Source organism: Pungitius pungitius, chromosome 16, assembly GCF_949316345.1.
Source record: "Pungitius pungitius chromosome 16, fPunPun2.1, whole genome shotgun sequence".
Lineage (NCBI taxonomy): Eukaryota > Metazoa > Chordata > Actinopteri > Perciformes > Gasterosteidae > Pungitius > Pungitius pungitius.
The window spans coordinates 8654622-8680817 of NC_084915.1; the positions used below are offsets into that span (position 1 = coordinate 8654622).

The 26196-nt window shown below is 46.7% G+C and overlaps 3 protein-coding genes across 6 annotated transcripts; 2 read left to right on the forward strand and 1 right to left on the reverse strand.

Annotated features, from left to right (window-relative positions):
- The first annotated feature begins 632 nt into the window (after positions 1-632).
- On the forward strand, positions 633-10903 carry LOC119215117 (short transient receptor potential channel 2-like). The gene is made up of 13 exons (XM_037466975.2): positions 633-818; positions 1174-1866; positions 1980-2180; positions 2268-2432; positions 2569-2743; positions 2816-3016; positions 3121-3283; positions 3394-3486; positions 3586-3778; positions 3863-3990; positions 4061-4133; positions 4237-4354; positions 9692-10903. The coding sequence occupies exons 1-13, from the start codon at positions 804-806 to the stop codon at positions 10534-10536; spliced, it is 3063 nt and encodes a 1020-aa protein (XP_037322872.2). The 5' UTR covers positions 633-803; the 3' UTR covers positions 10537-10903.
- Positions 10904-11356: 453 nt separating this feature from the next.
- On the reverse strand, positions 11357-18950 carry LOC119215118 (ribonucleoside-diphosphate reductase large subunit-like). Of its 2 annotated transcripts, XM_037466976.2 has the most exons (20): positions 18642-18950; positions 17227-17269; positions 16447-16535; positions 16177-16354; positions 15828-15928; positions 15680-15739; positions 15560-15599; positions 15274-15436; positions 15038-15179; positions 14849-14932; positions 14603-14764; positions 14428-14507; positions 14140-14341; positions 13892-14041; positions 13506-13727; positions 13346-13422; positions 13128-13263; positions 12937-13032; positions 12316-12504; positions 11357-12204 (listed from the first exon to the last, which is right to left on the reverse strand). In XM_037466976.2, exons 2-20 carry the CDS (start codon positions 17243-17245, stop codon positions 12022-12024), a joined length of 2373 nt encoding a protein of 790 aa, XP_037322873.2. In that variant the 5' UTR covers positions 17246-17269; positions 18642-18950; the 3' UTR covers positions 11357-12021. The 2 variants fall into 2 exon arrangements, with proteins under 2 accessions (XP_037322873.2, XP_062413987.1); XM_062558003.1 differs by lacking the exon at positions 18642-18950 and having other exon boundaries at positions 17227-17411.
- rnf121 (ring finger protein 121) lies at positions 18274-26193 on the forward strand. 3 transcript variants are annotated; one of them, XM_062558004.1, is made up of 13 exons: positions 18274-18426; positions 19246-19283; positions 19584-19725; positions 20586-20740; positions 20860-20967; positions 21510-21630; positions 21730-21863; positions 22792-22893; positions 23419-25252; positions 25330-25371; positions 25449-25511; positions 25621-25747; positions 25942-26193. In XM_062558004.1, the coding sequence occupies exons 1-9, from the start codon at positions 18349-18351 to the stop codon at positions 23537-23539; spliced, it is 999 nt and encodes a 332-aa protein (XP_062413988.1). In that variant the 5' UTR covers positions 18274-18348; the 3' UTR covers positions 23540-25252; positions 25330-25371; positions 25449-25511; positions 25621-25747; positions 25942-26193. The 3 variants fall into 3 exon arrangements, with proteins under 3 accessions (XP_062413988.1, XP_062413989.1, XP_037322875.1); XM_062558005.1 differs by lacking the exon at positions 25330-25371; XM_037466978.2 differs by having other exon boundaries at positions 23419-25511.
- Positions 26194-26196: the final 3 nt, after the last annotated feature.

Below are 26196 nucleotides of genomic sequence, written 5' to 3' on the forward strand. Positions count from 1 at the left end.
TGAGATGCTTTAACCATGAAAATTGGCTTTGCTTTTGTTAAAATATTTTCAATTTTCAATTCATCAGGCAGTTGTTGCAGCCTCTCGTATATTGTCATATGTTGTGAGCGAAATAATAAAAGTACAATATTTTTTCCTTGGAATTGTGCCATGAGAAGAAGTTTGTTACTTAAACTGACAATTAGCCAATGAACGCTCCTCAAAAACATTGAGAAACAATAATGATTACAAGATGCAAAAACCAGGTTAAATCAAACCCCAAAGATGTTTAAACAATATTATCTTCAGAAAGAACTGGACGAGGAGAGTAATGCAACCAATTAGTTGATATTTTACTTGCTGCTCCTTGTTTTCCCCGTGGCTGTGAACTCCCTCCAGCTTCTCTGGGGGAGGAAACAATGACAGCTGCTGCCCCTTCAGTAACTGCTACCTTAATTGTTTCGGTGCCACTGTTTCCAACGAAGAGACTGAAGTTGACTCCTGTTTGAACGCAGAGACAGTTCAGTGTGGGTGCAGCCGAGCATGAAACACTTGCTTTTTAATTGGCCTCGCGCCCCCCCCCCAGGAGATGGAAGTGTGTTATTGAGTTTGTGGGTGCTGATTCCGTGCAGTCAGCTGATAGCAGGTGATTGTGGAACACCAAAGTCCTCGCGTCTGCCTCTCATTGGAGCCGCTGGTGCCATCTACTGATCTCGCCTTAATCTCTGAAACTCAAAATAGCTGCCAAATGATATTTGTTGTGTCTCCGGGAAATGTGATTGTGCGTTGTGCGTTTTCTTTAGGATCGCTGCTGCTTATCGGGAATGGAGAACCTCACGGTAAGCAAAAGTCTTTTTTCGGACGGGGTTTGTGGAATTTGATAATCCAAAAAAATGTGGATATTGGAGTTTTATGAAGTATTATTGTTGTCTGATTCAATCTGAAGCAGTTGTTCTCCAAGCATCATCTTAAACGGCTTAATTTACTCACAAAGTTCTATATTTATCAAGTTTTACTTGATCTTAGGAGATGCATCCCGTCATGTAATCACTTCTACAATGTGTCACAGAACTACATTTCCTTCATGCTTTAATTTTCCCTCATGCAATCTAATGGGCCGTTGACCTTTTGTCTCTATCTGATATTAACTACACATATATTTTATTTGTCTAACACTGCTCTCCTGCCCCTCAGCCCGAACAATGGCGCGAGATCATGAGCAGGAAGATGCGGTTCCCTCCGGAGCTCATCGGCGCCATTCAGGAGGGGAAAATCGAGCTGCTGTGTGGACTGCTGAAGACCGGCGACGGCATCATCCGCCAGCTGGATGAGTCTGAGGATCGCCAGTGGAGGGAAGCCCTCAACCTGTCCATCCGCCTGGGCAACGAGAGCTGCATGGACGTCCTCCTGCAGGGGGTCAAGTTTGACTTCCGGCAGATCCACGAGGCCCTGCTCGTCGCCGTGGACACCAACCAGCCCAGGGTGGTGAAGCGCCTGCTGGACCGCCTGGACCAGGAGAAGGGCAACAAGATGGACGTGCGCTCCTTCTCCCAGGCCATCTTTGACCACTCCATTGATAACTCCCAGTTTGCCCCTGGTGTGACTCCTCTGACGTTAGCCTGCCAGAAGGACCTGTATGACATCGTGACCATGCTCACCAAAAAGGGTCACGTCATCCCGTGGCCACATAAGATATCCTGTGCGTGTCTGGAGTGTCGCAACGGCCGGCAGTACGACCTCCTGAAGTTCTCCTTGTCTCGTATTAACACCTACCGTGGCATCGCCAGCCGCGCCTACCTGTCCATCACTTCTGAAGACGCCATGCTCAGAGCTTTCAGCCTCAGCAGGGAGCTTCGTAAGCTCTCGCAGAAAGAGCCGGAGTTCAAGGTGTGGTGAGATTCGTACACGCACCCCCCCCCCCCCCCCCCCCCCCCACACACACACACCTGTGTTCGGTGTTATTCCACGTTCACCCCGCTGTGGTGTGTCTCCTCCTGCAGCCTGAGTACCTGGGCCTGGAGGAGCTTTGCCAGGAGTTTGCCGTTGAGTTGCTGGGGATGTGTCGCAACCAGAGCGAGGTGACCACCATCCTGAACAGCTGTGGAGACGAGAGCCAGGACTCCTTAGAGGAGCAGGCCTTTGAGGAGGGAATCCCCAACCTGTCCCGGCTGCGTCTCGCTGTCAACTACAACCAGAAGCAGGTAGGTTTTGGTTGCAGGACGTGCCACCACCCAACATGGGACAAAAAGTTATCAAACGTGTGTGTGTGTGTGTGTTCTTTCGTGCAGTTTGTGGCCCACCCAATCTGCCAGCAGGTGCTGTCATCCATCTGGTGTGGGAACCTGGCTGGCTGGAGAGGCAGCAGGACGGCCTGGAAGCTGCTCGTATCCGTGGGGATCTTCTTCACAATGCCCTTCCTCTGCCTCGTCTACTGGATCGCACCAAAGTCAAAGGTCTCATCAAACAAAAAGTGTTTGAAGCGTAGACGTAATCATGTTCTGTGAAAGTGTCCCAGACGTGTGATGCGAGACAATCAATTAAGGAACTAGGGTGAACACACTCTGACAAATCTTTTTGTATTTTCCCCAGTTCGGGAAGGTAATAAAGACTCCCGTGATCAAGTTTCTCCTCCACTCTGCCTCCTATCTGTGGTTTCTCATCACGTTACTCGGAGAATCGATAACAATGGAGATTCATCAGGGCAAATTTTCCTCCCGGGAGCAGAACATGCTGCACAGCTCCTTCCACATGGTGTGGGTGGTCGGTGGGTTCCCCCTCTTTTTTCTGACTTCCCAATGTTTGAATAGCAAGGTTTACACCCTGCTGTCCCATGCAGGATTCTTCTGGTACGAGTGTAAGGAAGTGTGGATCGAGGGCCTGCGCGGTTACTTCCTGGACTGGTGGAACTGCCTGGACGTGATGGTGCTCAGCATGTACCTGGCCTCTTTTGCGCTACGTTTGCTTATAATGCTCAAAGGTCACTTCCTCTGCCATGACCTCGACGGCACCGAGGAGTGCATCTACTTCACTCAGACCGGTGAGAGGAGGATACGGTGGCTCGAGCGTGTTCGTTGTCCGTCGCCCTCCGAAGTACTCACGTGCCGACCGGGCGTATTTGACTGTGTAAACATCGCCCCGCAGAGCGCAAGGACTGGCTCCAGGAGGACCCCCAGCTGATTGCAGAGGTGCTGTTTGCGGTGACGAGCATGTTGAGCTTCACGCGCCTGGCGTACATCCTGCCGGCACACGAGTCCCTGGGGACTCTGCAGATCTCCATCGGGAAGATGATTGACGACATGATGAGGTAGGAGCACTTTTCATCTGGCACCCTGTACCATCATCATCATCATCATCATCATTACCTTGAAAGGAACTGTGAGCACATAATGGAGAAAATAATTATTGTTTTTTTAGGTTTATGTTCATACTGATGATCATTGGAACTGCCTTCCTCTGTGGGATCAACAATGTCTATGTTCCTTATGCCATCTCTCCACATCTCGGCAGGTTAGACTATGGAAATAGGAATATGCAGTATGGTGAACATCAGCCTTGTTGGTGACAATAAAAAGTGTCTCACTACGGTCTCATTGTCCTCTGCTGCAGGTTTAATGAGACGTTCCACTTCCTCTTTTGGACCATGTTTGGCGTGGCCAACCAGGATTATGTGGACATGCCAGAGTTTATGTTGGCAGAGTTTGTCGGCAGGGTGTTGTATGGCATCTTCACGCTGGTCATTGTCATTGTCCTCCTCAACATGCTTATTGCCATGATCACCAACTCCTTTCAGAAAATTGAGGTATAAATATTTTTAGGTGACAACTGCAAAAAAAATAAAAATTCAAAGCCTGTAACGGAGGCGACATCTCGACATGTGTTTCAGGACGATGCAGATGTTGAGTGGAAATTTGCCAGATCGAAGTTGTACCTTAGTTACTTCCGAGAAGGCCTCACCATTCCTGTGCCCTTTAACATCATCCCCTCCCCCAAAGCTGTGTTTTACTTATTAAGGTGGGCTCTAAAAATATCGACGTTGTGTATTGATATCTCTGTTTATTCATTGAAATGAATTGTGTTCCAGGTGCATCTTTAGACAAATCTGCTGCTGCTGCACTTTTAATTCCGAGAACAAATATCCCGACCTAGCCGCCATGGTAAGTGTGTGTGCTTATTGGTCACATGCAAGAGTTATTATGACGTCAAAAATGTATAATGTTCTACACGCCGTGTAGTGAAATGTGCCAAATGTGTTTCAAGACCAACGATAAGGTATCTGAAGGCAGCGAGCTGCCTTACCGCCAGCAGGTGATCAGAGCTCTGGTGCAGCGCTACATTGAGTCGGCACGCAGGGAGTTCGAGGAGACCAAGAGGAAAGGTAACCACTTTGAACCGGACATCTTTGCTTGCATGTCGCCTCCTTTTTCTTGTCCATCTTTCCACTCTTTGAAAATGTAATTGGAATCAAATTTTGCGCTAAGTTAGCAGCTGTGTCACTAAAGACGAAGATATTTAGAGACCAATAATAAGACCTGAATTTCTCTTTGAGTTGAGCAAAGTTATTTGACAATTTAAAGAACAGTCTGATAGAGTTGTGTGCGGTTGGTAACATTGGACTGAGAATTAATCTGACAAATGGCAGCATTTAAATTACAGCTCTGCCTTCCTTTTTATATAAAATATTACTGGCTTTAAGTTTTGATGAATCCAATGTTTCTTATTAGTGGCATGGAGTTTGTACTGCGTGGGTAGCTCGGGCTCCGGACAGAGGCACGGGACACCAGGGTGACGGGTTTTAAATACACTTTTATTGCGTCCTGTTTCAAACAACGCGCCGGCGTTCAGCTCGCTCGTACTCCCGCCCTCCTTTGCTCGCCGCCTCCCTGTATTATATCTCGGGCAGAGCACACACACACATTAGTTAATTATTGGCAGCTGGTTCTAACTGCCCTCACCTGGCACGGTTCCCCGAGCCACTCCCCCTCTCTCCCCCCTGCAGCCGAGCCGAAACCACGCCCGCCACCACATACCCCCACCGCCCGACTTAGGCCGGGGAGCCGTCCGGCCTAGCCAACTCCCCCCCCTCTCCCTCCAGCGGGCGGGAAAGGAAGTCCGCCACGACCATCTGCGTCCCCGGCCTATGGACCACCTTGAAGTTAAAAGGCTGCATGGCCAGATACCACCGAGTGATCCGGGCGTTAGTATCCTTCATGCGGTGGAGCCATTGGAGCGGGGCGTGGTCCGAACAGAGGGTGAATGAGCGTCCCAGGAGGTAGTAGCGCAGAGAGCCCACCGCCCACCGGATGGCCAGGCACTCCTTTTCCACCGTGCTGTACCTGGCCTCCCTCTCCGATAGCTTCCGGCTGATGTAGACAACGGGGCGGTCGACCCCCTCGACCTCCTGGGACAAAACGGCCCCCAGCCCTCTGTCCGACGCGTCGGTCTGCAGCACAAACGGGAGAGAAAAGTTAGGTGTGTGGAGGAGTGGCTCCCCACAGAGAGTCTGTTTTACCTTCTCAAACGCCCGCTGGCACTGCTCCGACCACTGGACCGGATCTGACGCACCTTTCCGGGTCAGGTCGGTCAAGGGGCTGGTGAGGTCCGCAAAGCCGGCGATGAACCGTCTGTAGTAACCCGCCAGCCCCAAAAACCGCCTCACCTCTTTTTTTGTCTTAGGGCGCGGGCAGGCTGCAATAGCTGCCGTCTTGTCCACCTGAGGACGCACCTGCCCACCCCCCAAGTGGTACCCCAGATACCGTACCTCCCTCCGTCCAACTGCACACTTCCCCGGGTTGGCGGTGAGCCCGGCCCGCCTCAGCGACTCCAGCACCGCGTCCACCCGCCGCACATGCTCCGCCCAGGTGGTGCTGTGGATGATTACATCGTCCAGGTATGCGGCTGCATATGAGGCATGCGGACGCAGCACCCGGTCCATGAGGCGCTGGAACGTGGCCGGGGCACCGAACAAGCCAAAGGGAAGCATGGTAAATTGGTACAAACCATACGGAGTGGAGAAAGCTGTTTTCTCTTTGGACTCTGACGACAGGGGAATCTGCCAGTAGCCCTTAGTTAAATCCAGGGTCGTAAAGAAACGTGCAGTGCCCAGCCGGTCCAGGAGTTCGTCGACCCGGGGCATTGGGTAGGCGTCGAATCGTGACACGTCGTTCACCTTGCGGTAGTCCACGCAGAACCGCACAGTCCCATCCTTCTTGGCCACCAGAACGATGGGGCTGCACCAGGCGCTGTTGGACTCTTCTATTACCCCCATCTCCAACATAGCCGCCAATTCCTCCCGAACCACTTTTCTTTTGTGTTCGGGTAGTCTGTAGGGTCGTGACCTCACCGTCACCCCCGGGGGTGTCTCGATTCTGTGCGCTATCAGGTCGGTGCGGCCTGGCCGGGGGGAGAACACATCAGCAAACCGCTCCTGCAACTGGGCAATGTCTGCTCTCTGGTCCTCAGAGAGATGACCCTCACACGGGAGCGGGGTGGGATTAGCCGCTTTTGGCACCTCCGGCCCCAGGTCCTCTCTTTCCGATACTGTGGAAATCAGAGAAACAGACTCCGCCTCCCTCCAGGGTTTCAGGAGGTTGAGGTGGTATATTTGTGTAGCCCCACCCCTGTCAGACCGCACCACCTCATAATCAACATCCCCCACCCGGCGTGTGACCTCGAAGGGCCCTTGCCACTTAGCCAGGAGTTTTGAGTTGGAAGAAGGAAGTAATACAAGTACCTTTTCTCCCGGTGTGAATTCTCGCAGCTTGGCTCCTCTGTTGTACAGCCGCTGTTGTCGTTCCTGGGCCTCGAGCAAGTTCTCCCGTGACATCCTACCCAGTGTGTGGAGCTTTGCTCGTAGGTCCAGGACGTACTGGATCTCGTTTTTCCCGGGGCTCGGACCTTCCTCCCAGCTTTCTTTAATAAGGTCCAGCACCCCTCTTGGTGATCTGCCAAACAGAAGCTCAAAGGGAGAAAATCCCGTGGAGGCCTGGGGGACCTCCCGGACTGCAAACAACAGAGGGTCAAGCCATTTATCCCAATTACGTTCATCGTCGCTAATAAATTTACGAATCATGGACTTCAGCGTCCTATTCATCCGCTCCACCAACCCGTCAGTCTGGGGATGGTAAACGCTGGTGCGGACGGACTTAATGCCCAGTAACCCGTAAAGTTCTCCCAGTGTGCGCGACATGAACGAGGTGCCCTGGTCTGTTAGAATCTCTTTCGGGATTCCAACCCGGGAGATGACCTGAAACAGTGCTTGCGCGACGCTCTTTGCCGAGATATTGCGCAATGGCACTGCCTCCGGATACCGGGTTGCGTAATCCATGAGGACTAGCACAAAGCGGTATCCGCGTGCGCTCCGGTGGAATGGCCCGATTAGATCCATGCCGATGCGCTCGAACGGGACCTCCACCAGCGGTAGAGGCCGCAGCGGGGCACGCGGTATGGCTGGTGAATTGACCAACTGACACTCCGGGCAGGACGCACACCAGCGGCGCGCGTCCGCCCGGATGCCTGGCCAATAAAATCGGGCCATTATCCGGTCTAGTGTTTTCCCGTATCCCATGTGACCCGCCATCGGATTATAGTGAGCCGCCTGGAAAATCATTTCCCGGCGGCTTTTCGGCACCAGCAACTGGGTGTTTTCCTGCCCCGTTCGAGTGTCACGACTCACTCTATACAGTCTGTCCCTAATCAATGAGAAGTGCGGGTATGACTGTGCTGCGTCAGGGCGCACCAAATGACCATCAATTCTTATCACCTGGTCGTAGGCTGAGCGTAGAGTATCGTCACGAGACTCCTCGAGTGGAAAATCCTCCATGGAGCGGAACTCGGGAACCGCCGGCGTCTCCAGCGGAGGCACCGCCGGTTCCCCCTCTCCCCCGGCGGCGTCGGACGACCTCGCGTCACCGCTGAGCACCGCACACATACCGCATGTCCCTGTCGATCGTGAACGCACCCCCGCCGCCTGCCCCATTAGCGTGTTAAATCCCTCCCAATCCGTTCCCAAGATTACGGGGTGCGTCAGGTGGGAGCTAACCGCAACCTTTATCCTATATTTTTTCCCCCTGAACCTAAGTTCAACGGCCACGATAGGATACTCGTGAATGTCCCCATGCACACACCTAATTTTCACCCGCGACGCCTCCATCAATGCCCCGGGCCGAACCAGGCTCTGGTGTATCATGGACTGCGAGCAGCCCGAATCCACCATCGCCTGGCGTGTACCCCCCTGGATTCTTACCGGAACGCGGTACGTCGCTCCCGGGCCGGGGGAGGGTGATGGAGCGCCGGCAACCCGGATCACCTGCCCCACCTCCATCAGCGGGCACTCCCTCCGCAGATGGCCGGGCTGCCCACACTTCCAGCACTCCTGCCCTGGCGTTTGAGAACCTCCGGGTGGGTCAGGAAGAGTGCCGGGGCTTGCTGCGGTCGGGGGGTCCCGGTGTCGGATCATCGGCTCCTGCCGTGGGGCTGGTCGGGGTCGCCCTGTGGTCAGCTGCTGGCTCCATCCCCGTGGTGCGGCTGCTTCCAGGGTCGATTGTGGTGCGCCCTCCCGGTCGCCCCGTCCGCTGTGTTGCACCGCCAGGTGGTCCTCGGCCAGGGTGGTGGCTGCCTCTAGCGTCGGTGGGCGGTGGTACCGGACCCACGCCGCCGTTCGGGCCGGGAGCCCCTCCATAAACTGCTCCAGTACCACCTTTCCCAGCACCTCCGACGCTGTTCCCACCCCATTCGGCAGGAGCCACCTGGCGGCCGCGTCCCGGAGCCGCTGTCCGTAGGCGAATGGCCGGTCCTCCGGTCTCAGCCTGGCACCCCGGAATCGCCGCCGGTGGTCCTCTGGCAGCAGCCCTAGCCGGTCCACTACCGCCTTCCTCACCGCCTGGTAGTCCCGCCGGGCCGCTGGAGGTAGCCCCATGGCGGCCGTCTGTGCCTCCCCAGTCAGCAACGGGAGCAGCCTAACGGCCCATTCCCCCATCGGCCATCCGCACGCCTCCGCTGTTGCCTCGAAGGCCTCCAGGAACGCCTGGGCGTCGTCCTCCGCCGTCATGCGGTGGAGGGTCGGGCTCGCCAGCGCTGTTGGCCCCGGTGGTGGTCTCGCCGCCAATTGCTCCAGTGCCTGGGCCTGTCTCCCCACCTGGGCCTGGAGCACCTCCATGAATTGCCGGTTCGCCTCGGCTTGCTCGCGCTGAATCCCCGCCAGCTCCCTGATCATCTGTGCCAGCGCGAGTGCTGGTTGGGTCGGCATTCCCTGTTGCCCCTCGTCCGACATTCTCCGCCGAGTTGGGCGCCACTGTACTGCGTGGGTAGCTCGGGCTCCGGACAGAGGCACGGGACACCAGGGTGACGGGTTTTAAATACACTTTTATTGCGTCCTGTTTCAAACAACGCGCCGGCGTTCAGCTCGCTCGTACTCCCGCCCTCCTTTGCTCGCCGCCTCCCTGTATTATATCTCGGGCAGAGCACACACACACATTAGTTAATTATTGGCAGCTGGTTCTAACTGCCCTCACCTGGCACGGTTCCCCGAGCCACTCCCCCTCTCTCCCCCCTGCAGCCGAGCCGAAACCACGCCCGCCACCACAGAGTTATATACTGGAACAGTGATAGGGCCAACTTTGGTATCGCAACATGTTCAAACATGAGTTGCTTGTTCATTATTTGTCACTAAAGAGCCTTCGTGCCGTATTGTGATTGACGTGTTCTCTTCCCTCAGATATCGGAAATCGGATCACTTTGCTGACTAAAACGGTCACCAGAATGCACAGTGACATCAAAGTGCTCCACCAGGTTTTGATGGATGATGGACACGCTGCAAGCGACCTGTCGGCAAAAGACGGCTCCTCCTTTCTGGGAAAATACATCACTGGTGCCAAGAACAATTTCGTAGGTTTTAACAGCAAACAAGATGAGACCTCACTTGAAGTGACAGTGCACCATGGAGAAGGAAGGTTCGATACAGAGACGCCTGACTCAAAACAACAACAATCGGTCGCTCAACAGAGTCAGGTGAGCGAATGCAGAGCAGAGGGATCGCAGGAGGTAACCGATCGGGATGTGATGAAGATGGAGGAAGGCAGAGCTAAAATAGAACCAGGAGAAGAGAATACAAAGCAGGTGGAAACAGACAAAAATGAAGTGACGGAGGGAGTGGTGGCAGGAAGGAGTTTTAATCATCCAGAGGAACAGCAAAAGGCAGAGGATGAAGCAGAGAGAAGAAGAAAGGGCGAGATACTCACAGGGGGGGAGGTGTGTGAAAAACACACGGAGACGACCTCCCTAAGAGGTCAGGGCATCAAAGTCCACAAAGAGGAGACGGACGCAAAGAAAGTGGCCAACGAGGTCAAAGACATAGAGCTGCAGGAACGAAAAGTGGGGTCGGAATGGATGAATGACGGAGCGTTTGAACCTGATGGAGCAAAGAAGCCCGGTGTCAGGGAGAGCAACGCGACACCCGGAGCAGAGAAACCCGTTCCCTCGCCAACGGGCAGCAGCAGCAGCAGCTCCCACGACACCGGCTTCAGTTCCCAAGAAGACGACGGGGCGACAGTGACGCCGTAGCTCTGGTGATTTAAAGGACCGCGCTGACTGAGCCTTTGGCTCTTTGGGTAACAATGGTCGGATGAGAGGTAAAAGTTCCACTTTTTATAGAGCATAGTCTTGCATTTTCATATTTAGAGGTGTATGTAGGTGGAATTTGTTCGGACAGAAAAAATGCATTAAGTAAAAAGTTATTAAGCTAACCTAATTAGCTGCTGGATGTAGCTTCATATTCACCCAGCAGACATGAGATCAATTGTTTCATCGAATTACGCAAAGAAAAGGGGACATTTTGCAAAATGAAACTTTTAAATAAATCATTAATTCATTCTACATTCTAGGCAACATAAAAGAACATATCTTTTGAATCTTTAAAATTTAAATGAAATAGAGTGCCTGTAAACGGCTAAATTGGTTGAAATAGCAGAATACATAAAGAAATCTTTCTAGTTGGGCTTTTGGCCTCTTCATGATACACTCTCCTTATATTTACTAGATGTAGGGCATACAAAAAGGATTTAATAGCAAAGGGTCGCGTTGATCATTGTGGCTTTACACATACAAATATCTGAATAAAGTAGCATGGTGCTACTCTGTAACACAATTAAAACACTTGCTATCTTGTTTATTTCCGTGTGTTTTTATGACAATCACGTGGAGGGGAACAGAAACTAGTGATGCCTTAGTGTTGCTTTTGGGGAAGTGGCAGACCAACAACCTGCCAGTGTCACAGTTCAGGTTTCAGCTTGCTTCACACATTCTGCTCCCATGAGGTCGCAAGCATGAAAACAGCAGTTCATTAATTCTTCACCTGCAGCATCACCTGTCCCAAGACAAAACCCGACCAGTCTCCAAAGAAAGAAACACCTTGTGCAGCCCTTTTGTTGCACTATTACAGGATTCACGCCTTCAGCTTTTTTGGTGTTGTGAGCCAGAGACCCGATGTGCACCGATAATTAAAACACACTTCATGTAAGTTGACAGAAAACCCCTTTTATGTAAATCATAATCTCCATCCTGCAAGAGACAAAAGTTTATCCTCTCCCTGCTTATTTCCTAATAAAGATGACATTAAAAAAAAGCATGCTAGATACTTTTCTCCCTGAATGCTGATATTTAACCTTTAATGAATGTAATACATAATTACTGTTCATACTTTAATTGATCCAGGATTAGTATGCATTACAGTCTATACTAGGTTCTGAGGTAAAACGAAAGCTTCACATATTCTCCACAGAAGTCTATTAAGTAATGCCACATTATGACCATTAATTTCCTACACACCTAATATACAAACATGAAGTTCATTATTACGACTCATAATTACACATATGCATTGATAAAAAAAATACCACAGGAAAATATGAATGCTTTGTGGCCTGTTAATTCTATACAAAATCCCTGAAAATATGAAATAATAAAAGTCAGTGTATGTAAAATGGAATATGTAATGCAGAAGCTGGTGGATGAGGGGAAGTGCCTTTTTCTGTGGGATCCACACTTCCCTTAGGAGCCACACATGAGGCAATCTTCTTTGTTGGCTAACGAACACACCATGGCAGCAGTGTTACTCTGTTTGCTGTCCTCATCGATCTTGGCTGACTCCTTCAACTTCTCTTTGTTGAGAGTGAACTGGATGGGGTTGGCAGCAGGCTTCGTCCGCAGGTAGTACATGCCGGTTTTCAGGCCCTGCGGAGAAACGAAGACCACCATTAGAGCGTTGTTTCTTGTCTCTTTTGAAGATGCCATCTATCGAGTCCGTAGTCCCCCCCCCCCCCCCCCCCCCGGGTCCCAACTTACCAACTGCCAACCGTAGAAGTGCATGCTGGTCAGTTTGCCATAGTTCGGCTCCGCGATGTGGATATTTAGGGACTGGCTCTGGTCGATGTAGGCACCACGATCGGCTGCCATCTTGAGGACAGTCTTCTGGGAGATTTCCCACACTGTTTTATACAGCTGCTTCAGCTCATTGGGGATCCCCTCAATACCCTGTGGAGTGAGGACAGCAGATCCCCCAAAAGTTAGAGCAACGTTATTGAATAAGGGGAGCAGCCGGTAGCTCTGGTTCTGAAAAGTTAAGCAACAGTGGAAGTGCCTTAACCCTTTGTATTCTTTGATGGCCAGCAGGGGGCAACCTCTGGTTGCAAAAAGAAGTGGGATTGTACAGAATCCAAGTACACACTTGGATGCAAGTAAAAAGCCAATTTGTATCAATAAATCTTTTCAACAAGCACCAACATTTAAATTAAAGTGAAACCTAGTGGCCCCTAATAGATATAACATTATTATGATACTTATCCGGACCTGAAGGGCGCTATAATTCTCCAACTCCAAATGGGAATTTGGTTGGCCTGCGATCTGCAAATCACTGCTGTGTGCCATTAAATATGAAACTCTGTTCCTTTAAGTGGGATCCTTTACCTGGATTGACCCGTTCTGAGCAATCAGCTGGTTCTTCATGTCTTCACTCCACAGTCCTCTTTCTGTGAGGTCCTTGAGCAGATGAGGATTCACAATCTATCGGTGACGCAAAAAATAACAAAAAAAACTTAACATTTCCCGAAATGGACACACAAGACGTACCGGTGTAAAGAAGAGAATCCAGTGCTGACCTGAAACTCTCCTGAGAGCACTCGGCGGGTGTAGATGTTGCTGGTGTAGGCCTCAATGGACTCGTTGTTTCCCAGGATCTGGGCGGTGGAAGCTGTGGGCATGGGGGCCAAGAGCAGACTGTTCCTCACGCCATGCCTTGGCACACACAGGGGAAAGCACGGATGAGCCACAATCTCCAGCAGGCAGTGGAGGAGAGTTACCAACAAGGAAGACCTACTTGGCGATTTTCGCCTTCAGTGCTTCCCAGTCACACAGATCGGTTGGGGTTTTATCCCACATGTCATACTGTAGGATCTGGGAAAACAAAAACGAGTTAAAAGCCGAGCCCAAACTACTGCAGCGTATCCCACGATGGGTTTGAGATGAAAAGGACTCACTCCCTTGCTGACGGGAGACCCAGCGTAGGTTTGGTAGGGGCCGTGCTCCGCTGCCAGCTCACAGCTGGCCTCCAGGGCAGCGTGGTAAATGGTCTCAAAGATCTGAATGTTGAGCAACTGGGCCTCCGGGCTTTCAAAGGGATAACGCATTAGGATGAAGGCATCAGCCAGACCCTGCACTCCGATTCCAATCGGCCTGTGACGCTTGTTGGACCTCTCGGCCTGTGAAGCACGACGGGGGAGCCATTCGTTAGCGGAGCACAGAAGGCCCGGTTCCACGGTAGAGAGGCAACCCTTCATGCGCCATGTTCAAATACACACATATACTCTCGCGAAAAATTCTTTGTGTGTTGGAAATAAATGGTTTTCTGAAAATGGAAGCGTACCTCAATCACGGGGTAATAGTTGATGTCGATAATCTTGTTCAGGTTCTTGACGATGACTTTGGTGACCGATGCAAGTTTTTTGAAGTCAAAGCTCCTTTCTGAGGTGACATACATGTTGAGAGCAATAGACGCCAGGTTACACACTGCAACCTGAGTCGAAGAAAGAACAAAATAAATAAGCATTAACAAAACAAGGTAAGGGGCTAATATGAATTTTGCAGAAATTGCGACGTCGCCCCGCAGCTCACCTCGTCTTTGCTTGTGTACTCTACGATCTCGGTGCACAGATTGCTGGATTTGATGGTGCCCAGGTTCTGCTGGTTGCTCTTCCTGTTGCAGGCGTCCTTGTAGAGCATGTATGGCGTACCAGTTTCTGTCTGAGACTCAATGATGGCGTACCACACCTGCTGAGCCTTCACCACACGCTTGGCCCTGCCCTCCTTCTCGTACCTAGAGGATAAACCGGACATACGGGACCGGGTTGGTTAGCCTTAAGAAGTGAGCCGTTTGTTAAAAGCAGAGTGTGCCCGTCTTACCGAGTGTAAAGCTGCTCGAACTCCTCTCCCCAGCATTCATCTAAGCCGGGACAATCACTGGGGCACATTAGAGACCAGTCCTACAGGGGAGAGAAATGTCCCTTTAACGATAAAGCATACAACGGATGACAGAAGAACACTTAACTGAAATCCAAACTGTCCCTCGGCTATTCACCTGATTGCTCTCCACTCGCTTCATGAACAGGTCAGGGATCCACATGGCAAAGAACAGATCTCTGGCTCTCTGCTCCTCTTTACCAGTGTTCTTCTTCAACTCTAAGAAGTCAAACACATCGAAATGCCACGGCTCCAGGTACACGGCAAAGGCCCCGGGTCTCTGAAGGAGAAAGGCAGAGAGCGGGTTGATACCTCAGGAGCACCAACGCCAAGCTCCATCATAGTGTGCAATACAAATCTCTACCTTGTTGCCCCCCTGGTCCACATAACGTGCTGTATTGTTGTAGACCCGAAGCATCGGAACCAACCCATTGGAATTCCCATTTGTCTGAAAAAACAGAATCACTGTAAGTAATGCAAAAAAAAGAAAAGAAATTAAAAAGCTCCTCTATATCTGCTTGCTTTGAATCCCTGTGGTGGGCATTTCACTCACCCCAGCAATATAGCTGCCCGTTGCTCTGATACAGCTAATGGCCAATCCAATACCTCCAGCTGTCTTGGAGATGAGGGCACACTGTTTCAGGGTGTCGTAGATACCTTCGATGCTGTCATCTTTCATGGCTAGCAAGAAACAACTGAGAAAAAAACAGACACGTCAGATCACGCGGGGGGGTGGGGGGGGGGCGGGTGTGCAACAGAGATCGAGATGTTCAACTTGGCTTAAGTTACCTTGACAGCTGTGGCTTGTTGGTGCCTGCATTAAACAGAGTAGGTGAGGCATGGGTGAACCACTTCTCTGACAGGAGGTTGTAGGTTTCAATGGCAGCATCAATGTCTCCTTGGTGAATCCCGACCGCCACCCTCATTAGCATGTGCTGGGGCCTCTCAGCAACTACAAACAAAACACCAAGATTTATGAAATACACAATTGCGAATATCCTAAAAAAGAAAAAGAAACGTTTGAGTCTTGGCACAAATTAAATTGCTTCTCAAGAAGCCATCTAAGAGCTCTCACCTTTGCCGTTAATCCTCAACAAATACGACCGCTCAAGAGTCTATAAGAGTAACAAGGGAAAATTTGAGTTATTCAACAATCTGCTCGAGATATTTAATGTAGAAATAGAAAATAAATTACCTTAAAGCCAAAAAAGTTGTAAGAAAAGTCTCTGTCGTAGATGATGGCTGAGTTCAGGCGCTGCATAACAAAAAGTTTATATTATGTTAAAAATGCGTACTGTAGTTTCAATCACTAAATAAATGAATAAAAAGTAAAGGTGACTTACACCTTTGTTTTCCAGTACAACGTCATGCATCTCCTTGGAGATCATAGGCGAGTGCTGTTTATTTAAGGGGTTCACATAGTTGTAGAGGTCTTCCATCACATCTACAAAAACAAGGAGGAAAGAGAAAAGTAATTATCAGAAAACATCATTTTAATACTTACATACATACAATGTACAATGAATCAGGCCAAGACAAACTAAATTCTATACCATGTGCAGTACCATAATATGGGTCAGCTATTGTATAGTGCTATTATTATATTATATAATAACACATTACATACACAAAAATCACTTATCTTGCAATGGGGCAGTCTATTTTCTATGGTAACTTAAAACTTGTACCCACCACTGAATACTTTCTTAGTTTCTTTATGGAGATTAGAAACTGCAATACGCGCAGCCAGGAGTGCGTAGTCGGGATGTTTGGTGGTCAGGGTGGCAGCGGTCTCTGCTGCCAGCGTGTCCAGCTCCACAGTGGTGACTCCACTGTACAGACCCTGGATCACCTTCAAGGTAATCTGGGCCTGCAGAAACACAGAAAGGCATGTGGTAGAATATAAGTGAATAGGCGTTGATATATTTTTTCTTACGTTAATGGGTAACTTATTGAACTCACAGGGTCCACAAAGTCACAGTTGAGTCCATAGCAAAGCTTCTGAATGCGAGATGTGATTTTATCAAAAGTAACTCCCTCATGGCGTCCATCTGAAATACAAGAAAGAACATTCCTACTTGTTATGACTTATTTTTAACTTTTTTTTAGTGCTTTCTGAAGAGTTTATTAATAAAACTGTGGTAAACAATGAAGAAATCACTGTGCCCTGGTTTATATTCTCTCTCCTGATCAATCATCTCAGATGAGGCCCACGCTCAACACATGTCTACTTAGATATTTCTACAACAAAACCCCACGGCTTTGAGCCAATACCAGATATACCAAATATGATTATTATAACACTCTACTAAAAAAAAAAAAAGCGAGTGGTACACATCAAAAACTAGACAGCAATAAAATGATACGTAATTTAAAGTATTAGATGTTACAGGTTTTATTCTATTAAAAAAAATATGCAAAACGTTATTTAAAATAAAGGCAGGCAACCAACCTGCAAAATATGAAAGATAAAATATCAGCTTTTGCTGATTGCTGAAGTCTTTGTTTGGTGTCTGGACGAATACAGAACACACAATGAAACATAAAACTCCCTTCAAACATTGCAGGAATTAAGCAAAGACTAACTTATTTATTTGAGTATTAACATAACGTTATATCGCAACTTCAATACATTTAGAGATATGTCCAAGACCTCCACCTCCCAGGCACCGTAACAATGCATTCAATCGACAGTATTTTAAAAAAGGGTTAGTAAACTACTTGAGAGTAAAGATACTTTACCTCGTTTAATGACATGCATGGTGGCAACAAAGCAGCTGGTTTCCTAAGAAAGAAGTGGTTAATGTTCTCTTCTCAGCCTTCAAACAAACAAAGCGACTGCGTAATAGAATTGGAATATAAGGTTAGTACACTGAGCGCAATTTAACACAGTTGAATCTCAAACTGAGGGCGCCAAAGACCCAAGAGCCAATGACATGACATTGTGTCAGCGGCTCATCCAATCAGAACACACTCCAAGACGTCTGTACCAATCACCGACAGTTACTTCTTCATGTCGTAGTTTCCGGACAGCTTTGGCGCGGTATCGGATATTTTAAAATGTAAGCAAGTATCTTTTCTTTTTTCAGCAGCACCATAAGGTTAAGACTCGTATGTGCTGGGTTTTGCCATTTACAAATCGCCAACAAACACGTATGAATGCCACTTAAGTTGTAAACAAGGTGTAACTCACGGGAATCATGTGTATTCCCCTTGTTACATGATTACCACGCTGATAAAGCTCTGCAGTATTAACCAAAATGCTAGACTTTACTTCATGTTTAATATTCCATGCAGTTAAAGCAGTGTTACAGCCATCACAGCTATAATCATCAATTTCAGTAGCATTGAAAGCAACGGAGAAGTTAAAGGAGACAATAAACAGAGTAAATATGACTATGGGTATACTCGTCCTACTGCTGTTGATAAGTTCTTAAACCCCCTAACAAGCTTATGAATCTCTCTAAATGTGAAAAACATTTTTTGAGTTTTTATTTGTTCTTTATGACTATCAAACACAAATTATGACTTATAAGTTATAACTGAAATAAACACAAAGGTGAACACATAGAGAAAGTTAGAGCTTGAGTATTACGTTACAGTTTTTCTCGATTGTTTACACACATTTTCTTAAAATGTGAAGCAGGAATTGTGCTTGTAGTTTAGCAGAATTGGTTCACGGGGTTGGTGCATGAGTTACATGTTGTGGTCATTGTGTGTCAAGTACCAGTATGTGTGTGTGTGTGTAATATATTATTTCGCAATTTTATTTTGAAGAAACAAAACCCAAAGACGACCGGATGCGATCCTCTTAGGTTTGTTGCTAATGCTAATGGCCCGGAACGGTAAAGCAGCACTCCGAAGATGGCCGGGGTGTTCGAGGTGGAGGTTGATGGTGTAGAGCACGACCATGGGTTACAGCATCACGATGGACCGCACCAGGTAGGAGTACTGGGCTTCAGCGCGGTATTTTGACCGACATCACGACAGGTGTTAGTCTCTTAGTGCTGGCGTTCTAGCTGTCAACCGGGGACTCGGTGTGTGCTAACCAACGTTCTTCCTGGGATTAGCCTAACGTAAGCAGCTAGCTACTGTTGAGCGATCTGAAACAAAGCGGAGGCATTTGGTCCTCGATAGAAATGTCCATTGCAAATTACCCGTTGTGGTTTGTTTGATAAAACCGCAGAGCAAGCGAGAAACGCCCAGAGAGCATTAACGTTAGCCGCCTTAAGCTAGCCGGCTAATTCAACTTCGTTGCATTAATCTGCTCAACGTAGTTATCTCGGGTGCTGTCGCTAGACAATAAAAGTCACGTTCATTTAATCGTATTCACACCCGTATTTTGACTGCAACGTTCAGAAACCGACTCTACGAATAAAGCTGATGTGGCTGACGGAGTCAAAGGTCAAAGGGCGCCATTTTTGCTGACGGCGTAGAGGCGTATTAGTGTCAAGCGAAGGGAGGCAACCAAACCGCTTCCTGCGGGGATCCGGTATTCTTCTTAAACCAAACCTGCATGTCGAGCTGATGCAGGAGCTCACGTTGTTGCATTTCACATCCACACATGTTGGCATGTCTGGAAGGCCTATATCTATGTGAAAATGAGTGGTTTAAAGAACATCCAAGGTGATGCTGTACATGATGGTTTGGTGTTATTAGATTGTTGTTTCTTTTTTCAAACGAGGTTTATAGTGCGTAACGCAAGTAAACACTGTTAACTTACAATAATGGTCGTTATTTTGTCTTTTTTTTGTTCTTTAGTTTGATGTGTCCAAACTTTCACCAGAAGAGAAGTGGAGGTTAGTATGTTTGCTACACTTTTAATGGAGAATCCATTCATTTTTGTAGAATAAAATCACTACTTTCTCTTTGAGATGCGCCTCAATAGAAGGTCCACTAATCTCTACTACAATATTCTGTATTTACACTGAAGGGTACACAGTAACAATTGAGCGCATTTTAATTGGTAATATACAAGGTTTTTGGTAAAGAAAGCAACTGATTCCCACCAGTAGGAGACACCAACGTGCATAGCTGTACAGTGCATGCCTCCTCTTAGACACATTACATTAGCTGAGTTTGTTCTTCTTTTTCCACAGGATGGATCATGCAAGAATGCACGCCAAACACAAAGGCCATGAGGCCATGCACGCGGAGATGGTGCTGATCCTCATAGTCACACTTGTTGTTGCCCAGCTAGTCCTTGTGCAATGGAAACAGAGACATCCAAAGTCATACAATGTAAGACTCATGATTCCACTTGTTTGAGATTTGTTTTCCCTGAAATTTGGATATTTAGATATATATTTGGAGTTTATATATAATGTCATGTGAAGACACATAATTAAGGGGAGTCTTCTTTTAGTTTTCTCTTCATGACTAAACATGCCAATACTCTTTTCCTCAAGGATACATATTATATTTTCCTTCTTGTCTGAAGCTATCCAAATATAAAATGTTATCAGGAGGGTCCTTGTTTTTATGATTAGACAATGTCCGATGCAGCTAACTTGTTCTCCCTGGTGTACGTGCATCTTATAAACCAGGAGTTCTCAACCTTTTGGTAACTTAAGGCACACATGCAATTGTTGAATGATATCTGAGGATTACCTTCCATTAAAAATAATATTTAATAAGACATGATGAAAATATTGATGGGGGCTATACATCTGTCACCTTTAATGACTTAAAATAAACAAATCCGCTTAACCCGACCCATACCTGCCAGCCATTATGAATCCAAATTCATTGTAGCCAGGGCCATATTTCCTCACCACAAGCCACAGAGCTTTCCCTGGTGATGTTTGTCTCTCAAATCTTATGTTTACATTTCTGAAACCGATCCATTTTTCTTTAGTGCAGCCAATGGAAAGGTACCTCGTAATAAATGGCAAGACAGTTGTGTCCAACATGGGGGGATATTCAAATGTAACCATTGGTTGAAATCATGCACACTGGTGTTGATTAAAGAGTTTTGAGCCTAAATTGAAGCCAAACCACTTTGCTGTAACACTGCATGCCACACAATGGTGCCCCGAAGCCCCCCATCACGGTGTGATTGTGAATAGATGCTCTAACACGTTTGTTCTGCTCTCCTGTAGCTGGTGACTCTGTTCCAGATGTGGGTAGTTCCTCTCTACTTTACTACCAAACTGCACTGGTGGAGGTTCCTGACCACATGGTTTATCTTCTCTGTCATCACAGCGTACATCTCGTTCCGTGCCACTCGCAAGCCACTGGCCTGCACCACGCCGAGGTACAACACACTCCAGTGATGTTAATGTAGAGGTGTTCCTCTCTGTTACTGTGGATCAAACTGTCCCAGACGTATTCTGACATACTCTTTAACATATTCCCTCCCTCTGGTGGCTGTAGGCTGGTGTATAAGTGGTTTCTCCTTCTCTACAAGATCAGCTATGCCACAGGGATAGTTGGATATACTGTCGTCATGTTTACACTTTTTGGAATAAACCTAATATTCAGGTATGTGTTGTTCATGCATATTATTTCTGTTTCTAAATGAACCATTGCCACACATTTAGGTGGATATCGACTTTCAACATGGAACATATACACTTCAAAAGTGCGGGCTGCTGTTGACAGGGGTAGTCCTAGTTTCCATCGTGCGATGAGTTTAAATACATGGTCACTGTAAAACGTTATTTTGATCTGAATGACATGCAAGCATGCGTAGTTTTCACAGAAACTTCCCTCTAAACAAGGAAATAACAAATGTTGCGTTTCTCTTTTCCTAAGTGAGTTACGTTTTCTGCTGACACAGGAATGGTAAAACAATACAACTGCTAATATGATTGTCCTCTCACTAAAGCTCTTGAATGAACTCAGGGCTCTTTGTACAGGTTTCACACAAACATACTAGAATTAGAACCAAGTGAATGGTGTCTTTCCAAAATGTAATTTTTTACCGCACACTGCAAAATCTGTTGGATGAACGAAGTAGAAGTGGTTGTTGGCGTACACCACGTGAGGCTGGATGTGTTCATAGGGTGCCATCTTCTGTCCAGGATAAAACCAGAGGACGCCATGGACTTTGGCGTTTCACTGCTTTTCTACGGCCTGTACTACGGGGTCCTGGGAAGGGACTTTGCAGAGATGTGTGCGGACTTCATGGCTTCAACGGTTGGGGTACGTCGACCGAATGAGGACACTCTGGTGTCTCTTTGGAGGTAACTGCAGGAAGATCGAATGTAATTGAGACAGTCTCCCTTTTTGTTGTCGTTGTAGTATTACAGTGCATCTGGCATGCCCACCAAGCACCTCTCTGACAATATCTGTGCCGTGTGCGGTCAGCCCATCCTTGTCGATGTCAGTGAGGAGGGGATCATTGAGAACACGTACAGATTATCCTGCAACCATGTGTATCCTTTCCCGGTAAGATGTAGATATATTTCTTATTTCATCAGTGAAAGAAGTTGAGTAACATGTTGGAGTATTTCATGCCTATAAAAGTCATAGTCATTATAGGTTTAGAACTGTGTTGTGTACTCAATTTGCAGAAGAGGAATTGCAAGGGTTATTTAACTTGACCTTTTAATGTCAGAAGGTTGCTATTATGTCTGTTCATATAAATGTGTATTACTTCCCCTTTGGTAGTCTTTGCTGGGCTTGTCCACTGTGAATAGCACCCTATAGTTTTGAGTGTCACGCTGCTAGTAATAATCACAGAGCCCAAATCACATATCAGCAGACTGATAGTTGGCTGATCTGATAGTTTAAGGTTAATTAGAGAAAACATTTCAGCAGATTATTGGCAGCTAATTTATACATGTTAGATTTGATATTTCTGTCATATTGTTTTTACTTATTCTTACTAATAACAGAACTTCTCACATAGGTGATAACTGTTATCTGGTATTTACTGTTGGTGTCATCCAACATTATACTACTATTAAAAGCACATTTGTATTATTGAGTGTTTTAATACCTCTGAAATATAGACGTAGATCCACAATTGTTTGATTTAAGTTTAGTTCCAAATAAGATTCTGTTTAATTTTCACACGTTCCGTAGGTGAAAATACTTTTGTCCGGAGCTGCAGAAAGCAACTTACAAATAGTATGATGTATAGAAACCCCTGTTTTCAATACTAGATAACCTTATTGGTACTAAGATAGCTTTCTGTTACATATTAATGTTGATCAAACATGTACTGTTGCAACAATATTAATAGGTTTCCATATTTCGATTGCTGCCCAGCGAAGGCAGCCAACAGTTTTATGCACTTGCAGCACATCTTCTAGAAGTGATGCTCCACAATACAGTGCGAAGCCTTAACTCCACATCCAGGTTCCATGAGTTTTGCATAAGAGGATGGTGTATCGTCGGAAAGAAGCAGATGTGCCCGTACTGCAAAGAGAAGGTTGACCTGAAGAGGATGTTCAGTAATCCGTATCCTTTTTTATCTGGTTTCTATGCTGCTTTGCTTTTGTGCGTCTGGTAACCACGCCTTGGCTCATTGTTGTCATTTAATAATCACATAGTAATGTGCACTTAGACTGGGTGAAGAGGGTGGAGGAGAGTGAAAGGAAGTTTAAATTGGGCATTTATACAGACGACAGCCAGCCAGTTTCGATTAAAAATGGAGTCATGCAGAGTTTCAAGGGAGAGACATCTTTCTTGTAACGACGGGGAATTTCTGCAGGCGAGTTTTGGTGGGTTTTACGGGCAGATCATTGAAGGCTGTTTGAGTTATAGCTCGTACACCACGTTCCTGTTCCTTTTTGTGGCAACCGTGCTATACAAAATATAATGTCCAGAAACTGAAAGTGATTTCTACTTTATTGTGGTTATGTGCCATCATTTGCATGTTTTTAGGGTTTTATATTGGCACCCGTTTACCAACAAGCATGGAGTTCTGTTAATGAATATACACACACACACCCTTGTTTTTTTCCTTAACCGATTTGGTTTTAGTTGGGAGAGGCCACATGTCATGTACGGACAACTTTTAGACTGGCTTCGGTACTTGGTGGCCTGGCAGCCTGTTATCATTGGATTTGTGCAAGGCATCAACTACATCCTGGGTCTGGAGTGACCTGCGACACGCAGAAATGGACACACAACCCATAAGGAGACGACTGGCTCAGAAGACTGAGGGCCTAACATTGAACTAAAACACCAATTAAAAGTGTCTATACGTTTTGTATATATTTTTAGGCACATACTATCTGTATTTACAGTTTATTTGAACTTTATTGGTAACCTGAATTTGGATGTCTTATCAGTTTCCCCGGATTTGCTTTACGCAGCGTTTTACTTGGTTTGTACAACCTATGGCCTAGTGAAGCGCTTCTAATCATTAGGGAGGTGCTTTTTGCTAATTTACGTCTTAAGTGTTAATTCTTAGTTCAAGGGTCATGATGGAGAATTTCTTTCATATCTGATGGCTCATGCAAAATCAATAAATTAAATAGAAAATCCACATGAATGATTGCTCCCTGGGCCTCCAAAGTCCACAGATGGAAGAGATTTGGCCACTGCATATTTCATGTAATCATTCATATGAACTGAGTGACATTAGAGAGGGTTTCCTCTACGCTGCGAGTCATGTGACAGGAGGCACTGTCATTGTGGGGAAAGAAGTTTGTAGTTAAACACAGCATTCTTGATGCAGTAGTTGGGGAAAAGGGAACTGGACGTTGCAAGATTTCAAAATGTTTTTGTGGAAAGTCTTCGATACCATCCGGAGAAGCGTAATCAGATCAACTTTGACCTCTTGAGACAGTATCTCAGTCACTAGGTTTCTACGAGTAGAGGAAGGTCACTGTGTTCCAGTCTATTTTTGTTTTTATTTAAATTATTTACAAAAATATCTCACCCGTGGTTTTTTGCCTTATTGATAGTTTGGGGGTTTTGGGGCCAGATATTTTCTTTGGAAGTTCTTTCTACAAAATAAATGGTTCTTGTAAAACCTTTTGTGTTCTGTAGATTATTCTAATCGATTGGAATGTCACGTTGCCGTTTTTTTAACTAATGTTTTAACGCCGAGCACTGCGAAGTAAACGGAACTCCCCTTTGTTGTATTGTAGTGGCGGCAGATGTCCCGAAGCCTGGCATACTAAAACCCAAACTATCTGCATTGGCTAAATACTACTGGAGATCACTTTGTTATCGAATATTGGTAAACCAGGAAGCACAGACCAAAGCAATGATTCCAGTTAGTGACTTCACTAAAACCTTTGACGGCTCAGACTAAATACGATAGAAAAGTAAGTTGAAGAATGACCATTCAAACTCCGTAAGTGATGAGGCCAGTTTTATTTTCATGTGATCTGTTCAAGCCAAGGTTCCTTTGTGTGTTTTCTAGTCCGAAGATGCTGGAAGCTGGTTGTTTTTCCTGCAGGTAAAGCTCTCGTTCACTCGAACCACCAACTCTAACAGGCCGACGTGATCGCTTTGTTTTGTGACCAGGATGAGTTAATAAATGTCACATGGTTGAGATCATTTGTAGTTTTTTGCATCCTTGAGGTTTATTTGTGTTAATTATTTTATTCAATACACAAATTCTAAAATATGAGAAATTAAATCACAAGATTGAGAGCTGTGAATTTGTCAGCGTAGTTGATCTTAGTAACCAGTGTGTTGAAGTGTTTTGAGGAAACCCCCCACCATGTGCTAAATATTGTACTCATTGTTTGAGTGGGCGTAGGGAAGTGAGATGTGTACATATAAGAGACCTAGTAGCACCAAACGTCAGTCAGCAGCTCTCACAGAGGAGTCACCATGAAGCCGTCTTCTGTTGTCAAAGGTAATAATACTTTGTAATTGCAACATTTCCTCTCGTAGTTTGGCATTGGTAGTGAATATCTTGTGTCTCTGCATCAGCTTTGGGGTGTCTGTGTCTGCTGCTTGCAGATGGATTTCCAGGTTCAGTATATTTTGGGTGACAAGACATTTCTTTTGATTCAATCCCGTTTTGGTGCTGACCTAAATTTTCTCTTCAGCTCCTCAGTATGAATCCCCAAAGATCATCGGACCACGTTACGTCAAAATAAAAGCTAATCTAGGTAATTTTATTTTATTCTTATATTGCACCAATTCAAGTAAAATGTATCAATGTTCAGCATATGTTAAGCTATTTGTTTGTGATGGGTTCGGATGTATCGTGACTTCCAGGTGAGTGGCTGTTTCTTTGCTGTGAAGCAATTGCTAACAGTAAAGACACGACACTTATCTACTGGCTCGTCAATGGCTCTTTCCCTGAAGACCTGCTCAGCTCTGAGAGAATATTGGAATCAAATGAGTGAGTATTTTTACGTTTTTGCCTACTCTGAAATCACCCTAACAGAGGACACTGTTTTCTCCATTTAAGTGCAATAGTCGATGCACAATTCGCCAGCTGCCAAGATACAATATAGAGAGCAGGACAAAGTGATGATCAATATCAAAACCCGAAACCAACCAGGGGCGGAGATGTAATGGCCTTGTTTGTTTTAGATCATCTTTGGATAATGGTGCGATCCTGCAGAGGAGTTTGTTTTTGAAGAACGTCACGTCGGAGGACTTCCAATCCAGCTTCACCTGCGTTGTGACGAACCCCGCTGGGACGACCATAAAGAAATTCAGACTAGCAGCAAGGGGGAAAAGCATAAAACATTCAATGTCACCACAGCAAAAAGTGGAAGGCTCTTAGCTGTGTTTCAACTTACACCCACTAACGCATCTTTAAGTCAAATGTATCATTTACTATTC

Bases quoted from the DNA above. Each gene is read 5' to 3' on its own strand.
- LOC119215117 (XM_037466975.2), top strand. The intron at 1,867-1,979 runs GTGTGGTGAGAT...CTCCTCCTGCAG, and splicing joins AGAAAGAGCCGGAGTTCAAG to CCTGAGTACCTGGGCCTGGA. The intron at 4,355-9,691 runs GTAACCACTTTG...CTCTTCCCTCAG, and splicing joins CGAGGAGACCAAGAGGAAAG to ATATCGGAAATCGGATCACT.
- rnf121 (XM_037466978.2), top strand. From the start codon at position 18,349: ATGGCCGGGGTGTTCGAGGTGGAGGTTGATGGTGTAGAGCACGACCAT. The intron at 18,427-19,245 runs GTAGGAGTACTG...TTTGTTCTTTAG, and splicing joins ATCACGATGGACCGCACCAG to TTTGATGTGTCCAAACTTTC. The intron at 19,284-19,583 runs GTTAGTATGTTT...CTTTTTCCACAG, and splicing joins TCACCAGAAGAGAAGTGGAG to GATGGATCATGCAAGAATGC.
- LOC119215118 (XM_037466976.2), bottom strand. The intron at 14,765-14,848 runs GTAGAGATTTGT...TTTCTCCTTCAG, and splicing joins TGGACCAGGGGGGCAACAAG to AGACCCGGGGCCTTTGCCGT. The intron at 13,264-13,345 runs GTAGGTCTTCCT...GTGTGTGCCAAG, and splicing joins CTGAAGGCGAAAATCGCCAA to GCATGGCGTGAGGAACAGTC.